Source organism: Nothobranchius furzeri, chromosome 4 (assembly GCF_043380555.1).
Source record: "Nothobranchius furzeri strain GRZ-AD chromosome 4, NfurGRZ-RIMD1, whole genome shotgun sequence".
Classification (NCBI taxonomy): domain Eukaryota; kingdom Metazoa; phylum Chordata; class Actinopteri; order Cyprinodontiformes; family Nothobranchiidae; genus Nothobranchius; species Nothobranchius furzeri.
In genome coordinates this window covers 84,185,043-84,200,021 of record NC_091744.1, presented here as the reverse complement: position 1 = coordinate 84,200,021, position 14,979 = coordinate 84,185,043, and the positions used below count along the sequence as shown (strand labels likewise).

Genomic DNA, 14,979 nt, shown 5'->3' with positions numbered 1-14,979 from the left:
ACTGTTAAAATCGTTTTACATTAGAGGGATTTAGATTTAAACAACTTGATTAAGATATCGAACATAAAGCTTTTATAACCTGGGTAAATAGTCACATGTCCCCTTTAACTCTAATACTAGGACCACATTTGATGCTAGATGGTGCACTAAATCAGGGCTGGGGAACCCTGGTCCATCGAGGGCCGCTATCCAGCACATTTTGTTTCAACCCTGCATCATCACACCCGATTTCAATCAGCAGGTGATTAACAAGCTTCTGCAGAGCCTGATGAGCTGCTGAACAGGTGACTCAACCACTGAATCAGACGTGTTGGAGCAAAGACGTGCAGGACACCGGCCCTCGAGGACCAGGGTTCCCCACACCTGCACTAAATCAAGAGCTTTGGGTTTCAGCTTACATCTTTCAAAGCCTTCAAGCCCAAATCCGTCATCCTATTTTTAGCTTTTATGAACGTGTCTGAGAGTCCCAAGCCTGCACGTTTGTGTCGGTTACAGCCATCCACTCCGGGCCTCACAGTCGAGGTGTGATGCTGTGTTGCACACGAGCAACAATCTCATTCAATCTCGCCGACGCATTTTCTCTCTGAATTTCACACGTGCTACAAATCAGTCACTGCTATTTATGGAAATATTTATTAATACCATCTGAAAGAACATTTGACACGGTCTGCTTTAGTTCATTAGACGTCTCGTTTTCATCACGGTTAGTAACCCACAGAAAACAGGAACTAAACCTTCAAAATGAGGCATGCACATTAGTGATGGTGTTCGGTACAAAGACATGATACTGATATTAATGTACAATTCAAAAAACATTGATTCATTCAAAGTAAAAATAAATCACAGGGCATGGTCCCAATGAAAGAAAACGGAGTCATTACAGCTTCAAACTCTTCTACCGGGGCGGTTTAGCGACTATCACAACGGCTCGTTAAACACAGCTCACGTCAGACAGCAGAGTTTCATTTAACTGTTATAATTTCAAGTTTTTTTTAAAGCTCCTTGTCCTCCAGGAGCTCTGCAGAAGAAGTCCTACAAAAGGATCGTCTCAGATGAGATGTTCCCTGAGGGAGACGGAGGAGCCTCGGCTGTAGTGAGATGGTTAGGTGGAGCTAGGCGGCTTTTTGGTAGTAGGTGGGTTTTCTTCACTGCCAAGATGTTTGTTACAACACAATCCCTCTGTTTACAGCGTGTGGTAAAATCCTTTCCCTAAGGTAATCCTGGATTGATAAAATTACCCAACAAACTATTTTTATAAAGTGTTTTTTATTGCAACTTATTTATTTTGGTACATTGTTTAAATGTTTAAATTTGACCCCCTGTGGTATAAAGTAGGTCATCTTTCATCATTTCTAGTTGCTCCAAGTCCCTCCCCCGGCCTCTACAGAAAAACGGATTTACGTCATCTTACCCCGGGTTTCCACGGGAGCCGTCAGCAGCACGTCTTGCTCGCGTAAGCTGCTGCTTGGCCCTTCCCACGAGTCGCGAAGCAGCAGGGGAGCAGCTGTCACCGACAGAGCACGAAGTCACACGAGCGACTTCGTCAGTAAACGCAACAACAAGCAGGAGAAAACTACAACATGGTTTGTGTTTTATGTTCTGTCCGTTTTATAATCGCCAATACGGACCTGAAAAACAAAGGAGACCGCTAGCTAGGTGATAACTTCTCACGGGGACGCACAGTTAGTAACGTTTTTTAAAAGTAAAGCAACCGGAAGGCAGTACGTTCTTTATTCTGAAAATCTCGGGAGCTTTGCTCCATTTCCACGTCCGATTTCCTGTCTTTCCTTCCCCAAAAATGTCGAACTTGACCCGTTTCAGAGGCGTCGCGCGTAGAAAATAGAACCGGCGCGTAAGGGCCGCGACATGCTGCTCCTGAGACGCGGCCGACTCGCGCCGCTGACGGCTCCGGTGGAAAAGGTTCTGTTGACCACAGCGGTTCCTATCAGCAGCTATGACGTGCTGCTGACGGCTCCAGTGGAAAGCCGGGGTTAGAGTGTTGTATCCACAAGACGGAGCTGTCAATCGATGGATGACGCACCTCAGTCCGCTGAGCACACCAACGAAGAAGAAAAGGAAGCCGAAGGTTTGCGAGGGAGCAACCAAAACAAGTGTCAAGGTTACAGATTCCTCGACTGACTTCTACTTGGAGAAAAGTTGAGTCATTTTGGCTGAACTGACTTTCCCTGGTCGAGCTTTCAGCGCCTTCCAGCAACCGTAACCCACCCCAGCCTTAACCCTGTAGTGCCTCATGTTTGCTACGTTAGGTGACATTTAGGCTTCATAGCTCTAACCCTTCAGTAGGATTAGTACATTTCTGATGCATATTCTGCCCTCTGGTGGATGATCTAAGTACTACAGGTGGCAGAAACCAATTTAATTAAGTTATTTTCCAAACATTATTATTTGCGTCAGACATTAAAAGTTTATTTTGACTAAAACTGTGATTTTAAGAGTACTTTCATAATCCTTGTAATGAGTTGTTGTTAGTAGATTATTAAAGATTCCAGGTATTATGATGAGTACCTTCATCAGACATGTCTAGCCCTTCTGATGGAGCATCTACAGGTGGAAAGACATGACTATTTGTTTTATTACTCTTGTAATTATTATAGTAATGAAATAATACTGATTTATACCAACATTAAACATCTCATTTTAAAAACAAAAATTTTAGGTGGGAGTCAAACCCTAAAGCCGGGCGTACACTGTGCAACTTTTTCACTTTTTTGAGCCGATTTTCCACTCGTGCGAGAATCCACAACATCGGGGCGAGTTTTGCGCCGAGCGGTCGTGTAGTGTACAGGGGGCTACGAGAGGCGATTAACACCACGTGACCAGCTGCCGATCAGCAGTCGTGAGGTCGCACGGACTTCTGGCGTGTTTAATATTTCGCTCGTCCCTCGTGAGGGTATCGCACTGTTGATGCGGCGCTGCGACCCAAAAAGTACCAGAACCGCTCACGGCGCATGCGCAATCCTGCATCAACGCCGCTCCCCGCTATTTCCCTAATGACACACGTTCGTTTTTGTTTCTACACTTTTTTTAATCACAAAGATTGTCAAGAAAGCGTGTTTGTCGTGTTCATGTCAAATTAAACTGATCATAAAAAACACAGATTTACTTTCTTTATTTCGTTTTCCTCATCCAACCCCCATAAATCCTTGTGTGTCCCCCTGCAGCACTCCCGAAAGACAACAGGCAAGACAAGACAAAAAAGTCTGACGTGTTGAGTAAAAACTGGTATTTTTAGCATATTTTTAGGGCTGACGTGTTGCTACCAGACGTGCAGTGTGAGCACACGACTCGTGAGATCTGCCCTGCGAGGAAGTCGTACAGTTTGAGCTGAAGCTGAGCGCTACGAGTGAAAAAGTCGCACAGTGTCCGCCCGGCTTAACCCTACTACGTTCCACTCAAACGTGACCCGCTGATGACGGCTCGTGCTCTTTTGTCTGACCATACCTTGTTAAAGTATTACAGTTAAACATGCGCTAAATAAAACACGGTGTTGCTGTTCTACACGTTCTCATGGGAATTAACATTCTTCTTCACAGAAAAAACATCCGTGCTAGAAGGTCAAACCAAAGGGTTGATCTCTCTGCTCCACCAAGTACAAACGACAAACTGAGCATTGGAAAACTTGGACCGCTCAACACAGCTGTTAAACAAACGTACGAAAGATCTGAAACGTTGTTGATTTAATCAGAAACAACTCCTTCATGTCTCCGCTGGCCTGTAAGAAACCATTCACACAAACTTAAGCGCTACACTTTTGCTCAAAAATATCGGATTTTGGTCCACAAAACCTTCAAAAAACTAAAGGGAAACAAGGACAAAGCACTCAACTTACTAGTAATTTCATCTGATTAATACGGTCAGTAACTGAATAATCTCACAGATAAGACCATTGTGGTGTTCAAATGGAATGTTGACTCGGGTTTTAGTTGCAAAGACACAAAAGGATGTAGGAGTAGATTCTCAGCAGCTCAACAAGCTAAAATCTGCTTTAATCCAACGACGACCTCCAGCTGATGTTAGTTTCACATCTGGATCGGGTGATTTACCACCCAGCATGTCACTACCCTGAGGCCCGTCGTCTGGCGTCTCCACGTGAGAGCGCTGGCGCCTGTGATCAAGGTGACGGCGGTGTCTTCAGGGAATTGGTGGATCCTCCTTGGATTCCTGTCACTGTCGCTCCCTGTCCCACCCACTGGAGCACAGAAAGAGAGGGATGGTCACAAGTTTGAGCTCAAAGTTTACTCTGTAAACATTTGTCATTTCTTTCAGGATAAATCTCATTGATCGTGAAGCACAGTCGTCTCAGAGCATCATCCAATAAAGAACTAGCCTGTATTATTTAGTCTGGCCACGCTCCATTGACGGCTCTCGGTTGTGGGGCGGGTTCTACCGTTGTCTTTCAAATGATCTCCGCATTCCACTGGACAATGAATGTGACACACTCTTGTTTCACCTGCATCATCCCACCCACCAGGCATATAGAGGGCCCTGATTGGCCCACAAAGCGGATAAAGCTCTGATTTGTTCACTAAGCAGATAGAGCACTATGATTGGCCCACCATTATGGACCAATCACAGCTCTTTATGTGTTTGAAACCCCTCTAGAGAGCTGTGATTGGCCAGCCAGAGTCCTGGTAGGAGCTGCTGAGGTTCCAATGGAGCATGCCTAGACCGAACTTTGCAAAGCAAGAATTTGGTCTAGTTTACTAGGCTACAGTGTTGCCAGATGTACAATAATTATCATATTTGTACCATAATTTTGGGCTCTGTACGATGTACGATCAATAGTTTCAAAAATCCTCAAATGTACGATAATTTCATATTGCATCTAGTAACACAGTTTTTTGCTGTGGCTTTCCCAAGTCAATCACATAATTTTAAACTGTTCTGAAGTCAGATTTCACCTCAGTGCTTACAGGTTTATGCTATTGTGTCTATTACAAAAACTGACTCTGGATCTGTGCAATAAATAGCCCAATCACATCGATAGGGCCTACTCTCGCGCGAAACTGTAAGGTTATATAAAATACCTTCTTTGTTATATTATATTGGAGTGAGAAGTCGTTTATAGAACGTTATTATCAAATTTATAATGTATGATAATTTGTACTGAAAAACGATAATTTAGGCCTCTCTGTACGATATTGTGGGATTTTGGATCTGGCAACACTGCTAGGCTACTAAAGAACATCTCCCCTAGAGAGAATCCAGAAGGTACCGGATGCTCAAACCACCTCAGTCTGCTCCTGGATGTGGAAGTGTAGTCATTCTATCCTTAGCATAACCCATCATTCATGAGAGTTAGAGCATGGATTGATTGTTAAAATGACCTTATTGCTTTTTCTTCACATGACTCCTAGGATCTGCTAGCCATTATTGAACTCCTCCATGTTGGGCAGAAGCTCCACCAAGCTGTAGCTGGGGTTCATAAGGAACTCCAAAATTCTCAAAAGTGTCTCTGAAGTGGTTTTTGCCCCTTGTAGGATCTCCAACAACAACTTGATTCACAACTGAAGCCAAAGTACTGTTTGAAAGCCCCCGTGAGGGCATCAAAGAACCCCAGTACCATGGCTGGACTGGGACTACCAGTGACAGTCAGGCATAAAGGACAGGAAAATCACCCGGGCACAGCTTAAAGGAGATGAATGTGACAAACTTGTTTAGTGGACTGGGTGACCCTAACCCTAAGGTCTGAGAGTCACCAGGATATAATCCAGTAGCTGTATATCCAGTATGATGTATAGAGCTTGTTTACTCTTCTGCAAAGATGCTTTCACTTGATTTTTCCATATTTCCTTCACTTAGTGAGCAAAAATCTAAAAACATCGTGGGTCACGGGAGTTGTCCGTGGTGCTGATCTGCTATTGCCCTCCAGGTTTCTTCGGTTTGTTCTTCCAGCATCAAATAGTTTAGAGGAATAGATGCTTTATCAAACTTTCAAATGATAAGTTTTCTAGTCTAATCAAATATAATATAACAATATATCAGTATACTGCAGATAAATCACCTCAGGCTGCTGTAGATTTTGATGTGATCCTGTTTGATCAGCGATTATAACCCGCCCAGCAGCAGGCTGACGGTGAGGAACACCCCCAGTGGAGCATCTACCCCGAGCTGATCCAGTGAGACCCAAAAGTGAGACACCGAGCTGTCTTTGAACCAGCAGTCCCAGCAGAGTGTCTCTTGTTATTCAGCAACTCATTCATGTGACAAAGTGGAGGCAACTGGAGCTTTCAGCTGTCTGTGTTTGCCTCAGCATCCGAACGGACTCACTCAGGGGGATCCAGCAGCACTCCCTCAGGGAGTTTGCATAGATTCTTTAAAACTACACAAATGAGCCATTAGCTGGGATCTCGGGCTGTGCTGCAGTCTGAAGCTGCTGCTAAAGGCTGCAGAGAGGAAGTTCTTCTGGTTTCACAGACCCACATTAGGGGTGAGCATCGGTGAGCGCTCCTCACGACTATAACATAGTCCTCTGTATGCTCAATAAAGTGATTGGGTCACTAACCTCATGATGCTTGATGTGGCGTTCACTAGAACGCTGATATTGTTGGGAACGTGGGTGGAAATCGGGTTTCGGGATTTAGTGAATCCAAACGATCGTGTTTTTTGACAGTTGAGGATGAAAAAGGGTTCAACAGCATGTCGACTCCTTATAAACGTCCTGTCAGAAGTAACAAACACCCAAAGGAACAACGCTTTCAGTTTCAGTCCGTTTCCCTGAAATGATATTCAGTCCTGGAAGGCCACCATCCTGCATGTTTTAGGTGTTTCTCTGCTCCAACACACCTGATTTAGATCAATAGATTATCAACAGGCTCGGGCGCAGCTTGACGTTGAGCGGATTACATTCTAACAGAGTGCTGCTATGAATATATTGTGGAAATAAAAAATACACACAATGGAAATCAAATGAATGAAGTGGTTCTGAAACTATCGGACCATCGGGTTGGTCTCATTGAACCGCCGCACTGCCCTGGGTCCTCCACTCATCACACACTCACGTGTTGAGCAACAGAACACCTTCCGTGAGAGAGGTTATCTGCTCAATACCATCAGAGAGGGAGAAACAGCCGGCTGCTACCACTTCCACTGCAGGACAAACTACCAGAGTCCCAAAAGGAAAAACTCCATTTGACGTCATGGACAACAAACGATGTTTGGACCTAAAAAACGGTGACTGGTGTTTAGCGCTATCTCGTGTCTTCTGGCATCGTGGGTTTCCGGTTCTGGCAGAAGCATGCCAAATGAGTCATGACTGGAGAAATGGCGCACCCTAGGGGATGAGAGAGGCCGGTGTTGTGTCAAAAATTGTTCCTTCTTAGTCATTGTAATGATTTAAATTACATGTTATTTAATGAGCCATAAGACGTAAGATTCCATAGTAAATACGAAATCAACCTCATGGATCTGCGGGTGCTGTTTAACCAGAAGATTGGAACTTTTTATTACAGGGATTATGTAACAACCTCGTATTCACTCAGAGACAACAGAAGAGAGAGTCAAGTTTTAAAAGTTTAAAGATTTATTACTAAACAAATTAAAACTAGACTAACTTTAACACTAAATGTATGGTGTAACTAAGGTGAATGAGACGGAGAATGGTGTGATGTGGAATGTTGCTCAGAACCAGCAAATCCGAAGAAGTGATTAGTTCTGGTGGGAAGTGAAGGTGATGTCTTCACGTTAAGCTTTGGTTAGGAGATTCATAAACACATTCTACGCCATTCTGTCGGTCTACGTACCCTTAGCGGAAGTCCCCGTTAGATCAGGAGGTGTAGAGGTCCAGCTTGAACTTTATGGAGCCGAAGCCTGTAGAAACAGCCACGGCAGCTGACCACCCGTCTTGAGATACTTCCGGGTCACGACAGTTTGTTGGCATCTAACAAGACCCAAAATGGGGTCATGATGGTTCAGCTTTTATTCTGAAAGGAACCGTTGCAGCAGTTGGAACAGCAACAGATTTTATCCAGCTTGTCGTCGGTTCTTTCGGCTGAAGAGGAAAGTTACAGATTGGCCACTCCGACAACCTCTCTAGAACGCTTTGAACTGGCGTTAAAGATGACGTGGGAATAGTTTTATACTTTGGATGTTTTGGTTTATGGTCGAATGAAAAGATGACAGATTTACCGAACACCACCAAAACCACGCCTCCGTCAGATCTGTCAGATTCTGATTGGATCAGTAAAGCAATGTGTCATGTCTTAGCGCTGCGTGAGATCAGTCCTAGTGGAAACATTTAAAGTCATATTACTTATTATATTCTATAGGATTATAATAAAGTAATTAATATTTAGATTTCACAGATTGGTCACATCTTATTTATTGACTAACACTTTGTTTGATTAGCTCTATTAAAATAGAGTTCTTTGATTTATTAAAAGGAGAGAGTCCTTTCTTCATTCTTCTCTTGAGCTGGAAAGAAGCAGTTTAGAAGCAAATGCATGAGACCTTGAGGCCATAACTCATGCAGACTAGTCCTGTGTCAGAGGAGAGGGGAAGAATGGCTTTTGGTGGAAAACAGTCATTTCATTCTGTTACATCATATAGTGAAAATAACCTGGCAAGGTTTTCCAATAGCATTCTGAGTGTGTGTTTGAAAGACCTCCAGCCGCTAGACCATTAGAGTTTAGCTCAATATCTAGAATTCTGGGTTGCTTAGCTGGTGGCCATGTTGAATGTCCATCTTCTGACTGCTTCACTCAAACCTGCCCGGCGACAGACGGAGTCAACAGTGTTAACCACTAGCATCCCTTTGCTAACACGTCGTTCATACGAAAGGTGGAATAATCTGAATAGATTATGCTCATTATGCACCACTTGGCCTTGTTTCAGGTGGAAACATAATTTTGTTATAGAGGATAAAAATAAAACAATCTTCATTAGAGATTCTCCTCTTATAACGAGCCCCACCAGACCTCATGTGGTTCAAGAAAAAAGGTGATGATGTCTGGAGAGGTTTTACGTCAACAGACCTCATGAGGACCAGATCCAATAGTCTTCAGGCTGACATGTCGAGGTGCTCATCGTTACGGAGGGAGAAATGCAAATCAGGCCTGGGAACCTTTAGACGACGTTCAGGTGAGGCTTTAAATGTGCTAACGGGTGTCCCGATTGTGTTGTTTTAGCGTTTCGCCCCCACGGCAGAAAGCTGGTACATCAACCACGTCCACATGAATTTACATGAATCGGTTCCGCGTCTGTTTTAGCATTCCCTGTTTTTAATGAGTGTGGGCTGGGAGTTCAGAAATAGAAGCAGCTGTGTGAATGTAGCCACCTCGGTCTCTCTGTTGTAGCAATCACACCGAAACAAGCCAAGTATACACGAGGGTTATGCTGCTTTTGTCTGTTTCCTCTTTTTTTAAATCATCTGTAGATTAAAATGGAAAACATGAGAACATCTAGGGTGGAAGACATCTGTAATAACGGGATTTTAGCTGCTGATAAATGTGTATAAAACATCGAAGTGAAACTGCCTTCACTGTTTTGATGGATTCCCAAAGGGATTTGGAAAACTGACATTGGAGGTTAATTAGCTATGAAAAAAAAATCTGTTTTCAATGTAAAACCAGCTAATCCAGTAGAATAATAAAGCTAAAGTTAAAGTCCCATTAGTTGTCACACACACAGGTGTGTGTGCGAAATTTGTTCTCCGCATTTGACCCATCCCCTGGGGGAGCGGTGAGCTGCAGACACAGCCACGCTCGGCTCATTCTCTCACATGGAAACATCACGGCTGTGAGTTCTAGTTTAGTTTTGTATTTCATCCTTTTATCAACGTTGAGCCTTCAGGGTTATTATATAACGCAAATAATAAATCAGAGGGATTCGTAGGGAAAAAACTGGAATTTAGTAAAGCGTTTATGCTTAATGTTAAGTAGACATACCTAATCGTATGGATTAAATAGGCTCTAATAAGGGTTCACCTGCCAATTGGAGGGTCAAAGAGCCCCGCTGTAGTTCTCTGTGGAGTATTTGAGCTGAGTTCTGCTGCAGGTGCGACGCTGACTGACTTTTAAAAACCCGAACTCCGCCTTTACTTATCATGATGTCCTGTAGCCTCCTTATCTAAGATTTTCCTTGATGCCTCTGGAGAAAAAGAATCATGTTGATTTATTTTAGATATGGAGTTCCTACCTCTACCAGTGGGTGCCAGTGTGCGATGGGTTTCCGTGGATACGTCAGCATCTCGCTCCAGTGGTCTCGACCCAGACTCTCAGCCTCGCTGCCCACCCTGCACACCCCGATCACCTCGTTGTGTCCGACCCTACGGCACACCAAGAAAAGCCTCTGGGAATTCCTGCAGTTTACCCGGTAACGGGTGGTTCACGTTTGAGTCACTCAGCCCCTCCCTTCCTGAGAGCTAGCTCCGGTGTTGTTGTACGCGGTGAAGTTTGTCTCCTCTGAGTTGGGAGCGTGTGCCGGTCTTTTGTCCATATCTGCCCCCCCCCCCCCCCCCACCCACCCACCCACCCACTCCAAATAAATGTGTCCTAACTCTCACCCTAACTACCCTAACCATAACCCTGTAACAAACATAAACATCTAAACATACATTTTTGGTGACCGAGTGGTTATGGGTAGAGTGAGTGTCAGGGAGAGGTTTATTTTTTGTGAGGGGGGGGGGGGGGGACTCAAATTGACATTACACCAGCGCCCGACGCAGGGGAAACGAATTCTACCGGGATAACGAGACTGCTACAACACCGGGACCGGTGCTGAGTCGTGGCATGAACGATCACTCAGTTCCTCCGTTGCTGGCCTTAAGGTTGGTTTATGCTTGACGCTCCGTGCGGCGAAATTGCGTCATTTTAACAACCACGCCCCTCCACCGCGTGTTCGCATGGCCCAAAATTTCCACACCACGCACCTAGGAAAATTTCTAACCACGCGGACGGACGGACGCGGAAAAACATGGCGGACCAGCAAGAACCAGTACGGCAGAGGTTCGTAAATACAGACATTTGTATGATTCAGCTCTCAAAGATCACCGTGATCAACATGTTGTTAATAATCCTTGGAGAGAAATAGCTCGCACTGTCGGAAAAGACGAGGACGCTGTTAAAAAATGCTGGAATGCCATGTTGTAAACAGTAATTTCTACTTCTACTATGGTGTAGTGTTGGATGCATGCCGTAGAGCTCCATGCTGCCCCCTACGGTTTGGGAGAATATTGGCTCACCGCAGAGACGAGCCGCATGAACCATAAACGCTGCGAGTTGTAAAGCGCGTTCCATCCGCGAGTCGAATCACCGCGCGGAAAATGAATGCATCAAGCATAAACCAAGCTTTACTCAGAGGGCTAACAACACCCTCACCCCTTCCTCCCGGCTCTCAGCTCAGGCCTGTCGGGCCTGAGTCATACTTGTTTATTAACCTCGCGTTGGCACATGCAGGCGGCAGCAGGCTGCACGACGGTACTGGAGGGTTCCACTGGGGGGGCACAGTAGAGTAGTCGGACCAGACAGAGAGTCGGGTTTGTGGGGTACGCCCAAAACAAACATGGTGTCAGTAGAAGAGACCAGTAACTGGCTAATTTTGAGATCATGACAGCATGAAAGACCCCTAAGCCAGAGACGGAGCGACCATGGCGAGTGTGTCGCGCTCGGTTTGTCAACTCTGCCTGCTGGTTGCTCCGGTATTGCAACGTGCAAAAGTGTCACGTAAATTTCGAGGGGCACGCACAAACAATGCATAAAGTCAATGCAAGGCAGCCATTTTAAACATGCGTACCTGTCGTTAAGCAGCAAGTCCAGGCTTTAGCGTGGAAGAGTCGCTCCTTCACCTGAGCTGAGCTCTGGTGGTCTGACGCCATCTAACGATTCTCAGTCTATTCTTTGTTTGCTTTCAAGATAATCAGCAGACTAAAGAAATATAAATGAACTCAGTTCCACCGACAACTATAAAAAATACATTTCAGTGTTTAAAATGGATAGGTGTCCCTTTTCATCACTCGTGTTAGCGGTAGGACTTGGAATGAGGAGCGCGACTAGTTCGACTAGTTTAAGGGAAAACGTAGATTTTGTTTTTGCACTCTTGGAAACTCAGTGACTCAAAAAAACCCAATTCATTTTGGTGAGTGACTCATTCAAACTTGATTCAGTAAAAGAATCACTAGAACACTGAATGTACAAACCGATCGTAGTCCATGGCCGCTATGAGCAGGCTGATCTGATCTATGTTCTCAGGAGGAACGTCGAACACGATGGCTTCGTTGTACACCGGGTTGAGGGTGTTTCGCTTGGTTGAAGTCTTTCTCTTCTTCAGCCGTCTTCCCTCGCACATAAGAGACACTTTCACGTACGGATCTGAAAATGGACAGTGGTGTGGGGTGTAAAAACTCAAAACCAGTCAGGTTGAGAGAAAATGTGCACGACGTGGAACGTCAGGAACAGTCCATTTTACTCATTTATATTACTAATGTAACAAATACTATCCCAGCATAGGAGCATCAGCCTTATGTGGAAAACATCCTTTATGCATTCATGTTTCGTCACATTGAGAAAATAAATTCTGAAACTGAACTTAAACTTACTTAAACTGGATGAGCTCAAAATATATCCAACTTCTTCACAGCAAAAGTCTAATGTTAGGGATGGGTACCTTTGACATTTGAATCGATTCGGTACTAATTCCCGGTACCTAGGAATTGATACCAGTACTTAACGGTACCAATTTTAGAAACTTTTGAGTGTTTAATAATTTAATTCTCTTTTATAATAAAATATATATATTTCTCAATATATAACCATATTTGATAAATAACATACAACAGTTTGTATTTTAACATCTTCCTTGTAGTTTTATAAGCTGATAATTAAACTGAAGCAAACATCTTTACTGTGAACTAAATTTACTGTGTATCTTCATTCCTTTTGCCGTCCTTTTTCATTTGATTTTTCCTACTGGGAAGTTAGAATTTCCGAGGAGAAAGCGAACGCACCATTAGCTGATAACAATGGTGGCAATGGAAGCTAACATATCAAGCTAACGTAATCTTAAACAGTTTATTTAGCTGCTGGAGCAGATTAAAACGATGATGCCTCACACTTAGACCATTATCACTGGTTTCATCTTCACCCAATCACCCGTCACATTTAGTAAAGTGAAGCCAAACTTTTGAGCGCGTTCATGTTCTTGTAGTCGGAAATTTGGAGTTCTGAGGAAAACCCGAACGCACCATTAGCGCAACGGAAAATAACCGAAGCTAACATATCAAGCTAACGTTATCTTAAACATTTTATTTACCACAAAACTTTTCAAAAGAAGAAATTAAAAATTTGAGAACCAACTATCTAAAATTGTCTTTACCCCCAAAGTATAAAGAAGTCCATTTTAAAACCTTGAATGATATTTACCCATCTAACCATTTTATACAAACTAGATTTAAGTTCAATGTGGAAAAAGGTTACTTATGCAAACAAAACAATGAATCGACCAAACATCTTTTCTATGAATGTGATAAAATTTTAATGATGTGGAATTCACTCCAGGATTGGCTGATCTCCAATCAAATTTAAACAATTTCACAGTTGAAGATATCTTATTTGGCATTATACTAAAAGATAAAAATAATGAATTTCTAATTAATAATCTCATAATTTTAACAAAAATTTTCATACACAAATGCCGTTATCTCAAAAATCCACCTACGTGGAATAATCTCAAATGAAATTAAACTGCTGTTGAGATCCTTAGGTAAAATGTCCACCCCCAATGCTATAAAGCATTATAATTTCATTATGAACACTAATCTCTAACCGCTTTTTGGATGGTATACACAATAGACCTTGTTTGCTTTTTAACTTCCCCCTTGTAAATTTTTTATTTATATACACGTGTAATTTGTTTTTTCATGCTGTCTTACTTGTATCCTTTCATGTTCTATTTTTGTTTTGATTTTTGTTTTGTTTTTGGTTTATTGTCTTCTTACATCATCAACTTCTTTCAAGTTGAATTGTATCTACAAAATGCAAGTTGAGATGAACACGAACTTCGGAGCTACTCTGTCATGTCACTCTGCTAACAAATTTTGAAATGTGGTCGCTTTTGTTTGTTTTGCAAAGGTTCAATAAAAGTTCTTAAAAAATAAATGAATAAATAAACATTTTATGTACCTACCGGAGCAGATTAAGATGAGGATGTCTCACTTTGATCGTTGTCGCTGGTTTCATCATCACCCAGTTACCCATCACATTTAGTGAAGTGGACCCAAGCTTTAGCGTGCGTTCTTTCTACCGTGCTGCTCTGTTTACAACTGGCTCGCAGCGACCAACGACATAACGCTCTTGCGCATTCGCAGCTGTCTAGGCAAGTTCTCGTTATGAAGGACGGGTACCGAAACAAGGCACCGTTTCAAATGACGTGAATCGGTGCTCGGTCGGTACTATGGAATTCGGTCGGTACCTTAAAAAGTACCGAATTCTGTACCCATCGCTAAATGTAATCCAGTTCTTTTGGATTGCCGGTAATAAATCACCCAGGAGTTGTTGATTCGTCAACAGACACCTGGACAGGTGTTCAGCACCCACCTGAGGCTCCGGTGATGTCCATGGCTTTGAGGTTTCGAGCTTTGATCATAGTGATGGTGAGTCTGCCGGCAGTGGGGAGATAACACAACGAGAACATGAGCTCGCCCAGATCCACGTTGTCCTGGAAAGGAACAGACGACTTTTTATAGGAATACCTCTCATTCTGCTCTCGCACGCTCCTGAAATGAAAGTTTCATTCACTTCTGAAAGTCATCACCGCAAACACGGATGGCGCATGCTGTCGTTTTTACATTCACAAGGTGAAGTCTTCAGTCTGAAGGCTGGCTGATGAAAAAATTAAACATTAAAGAATCAACAACAAAACCTGGACCTGCTGCAAGAGAAACTTATTTAAAACCCGTGTTAGAAAAATCAAGAATCTCCTCTGTGATCAGGTTTTATAACTGAATGAAAGGGAGGTGAAGGTGAA

At 43.3% G+C, this 14,979-nt stretch overlaps 1 protein-coding gene across 1 annotated transcript in view; it reads right to left on the bottom strand.

Annotated features, from left to right (window-relative positions):
- Positions 1-606: 606 nt before the first annotated feature.
- syt9b (synaptotagmin IXb) overlaps positions 607-14,979 on the bottom strand; it is a 68,171-nt gene continuing 53,798 nt past the window's right edge. The window contains exons 5-8 of the mRNA XM_015965239.3: positions 14,550-14,670; positions 12,155-12,326; positions 10,156-10,285; positions 607-4,210 (exon numbers count right to left, since the gene is read on the bottom strand). Of these exons, the coding sequence (XP_015820725.1) occupies positions 4,133-4,210; positions 10,156-10,285; positions 12,155-12,326; positions 14,550-14,670 (501 nt within the window). The 3' untranslated portion in view covers positions 607-4,132. The remainder of the gene's footprint in view (positions 4,211-10,155; positions 10,286-12,154; positions 12,327-14,549; positions 14,671-14,979) is intronic.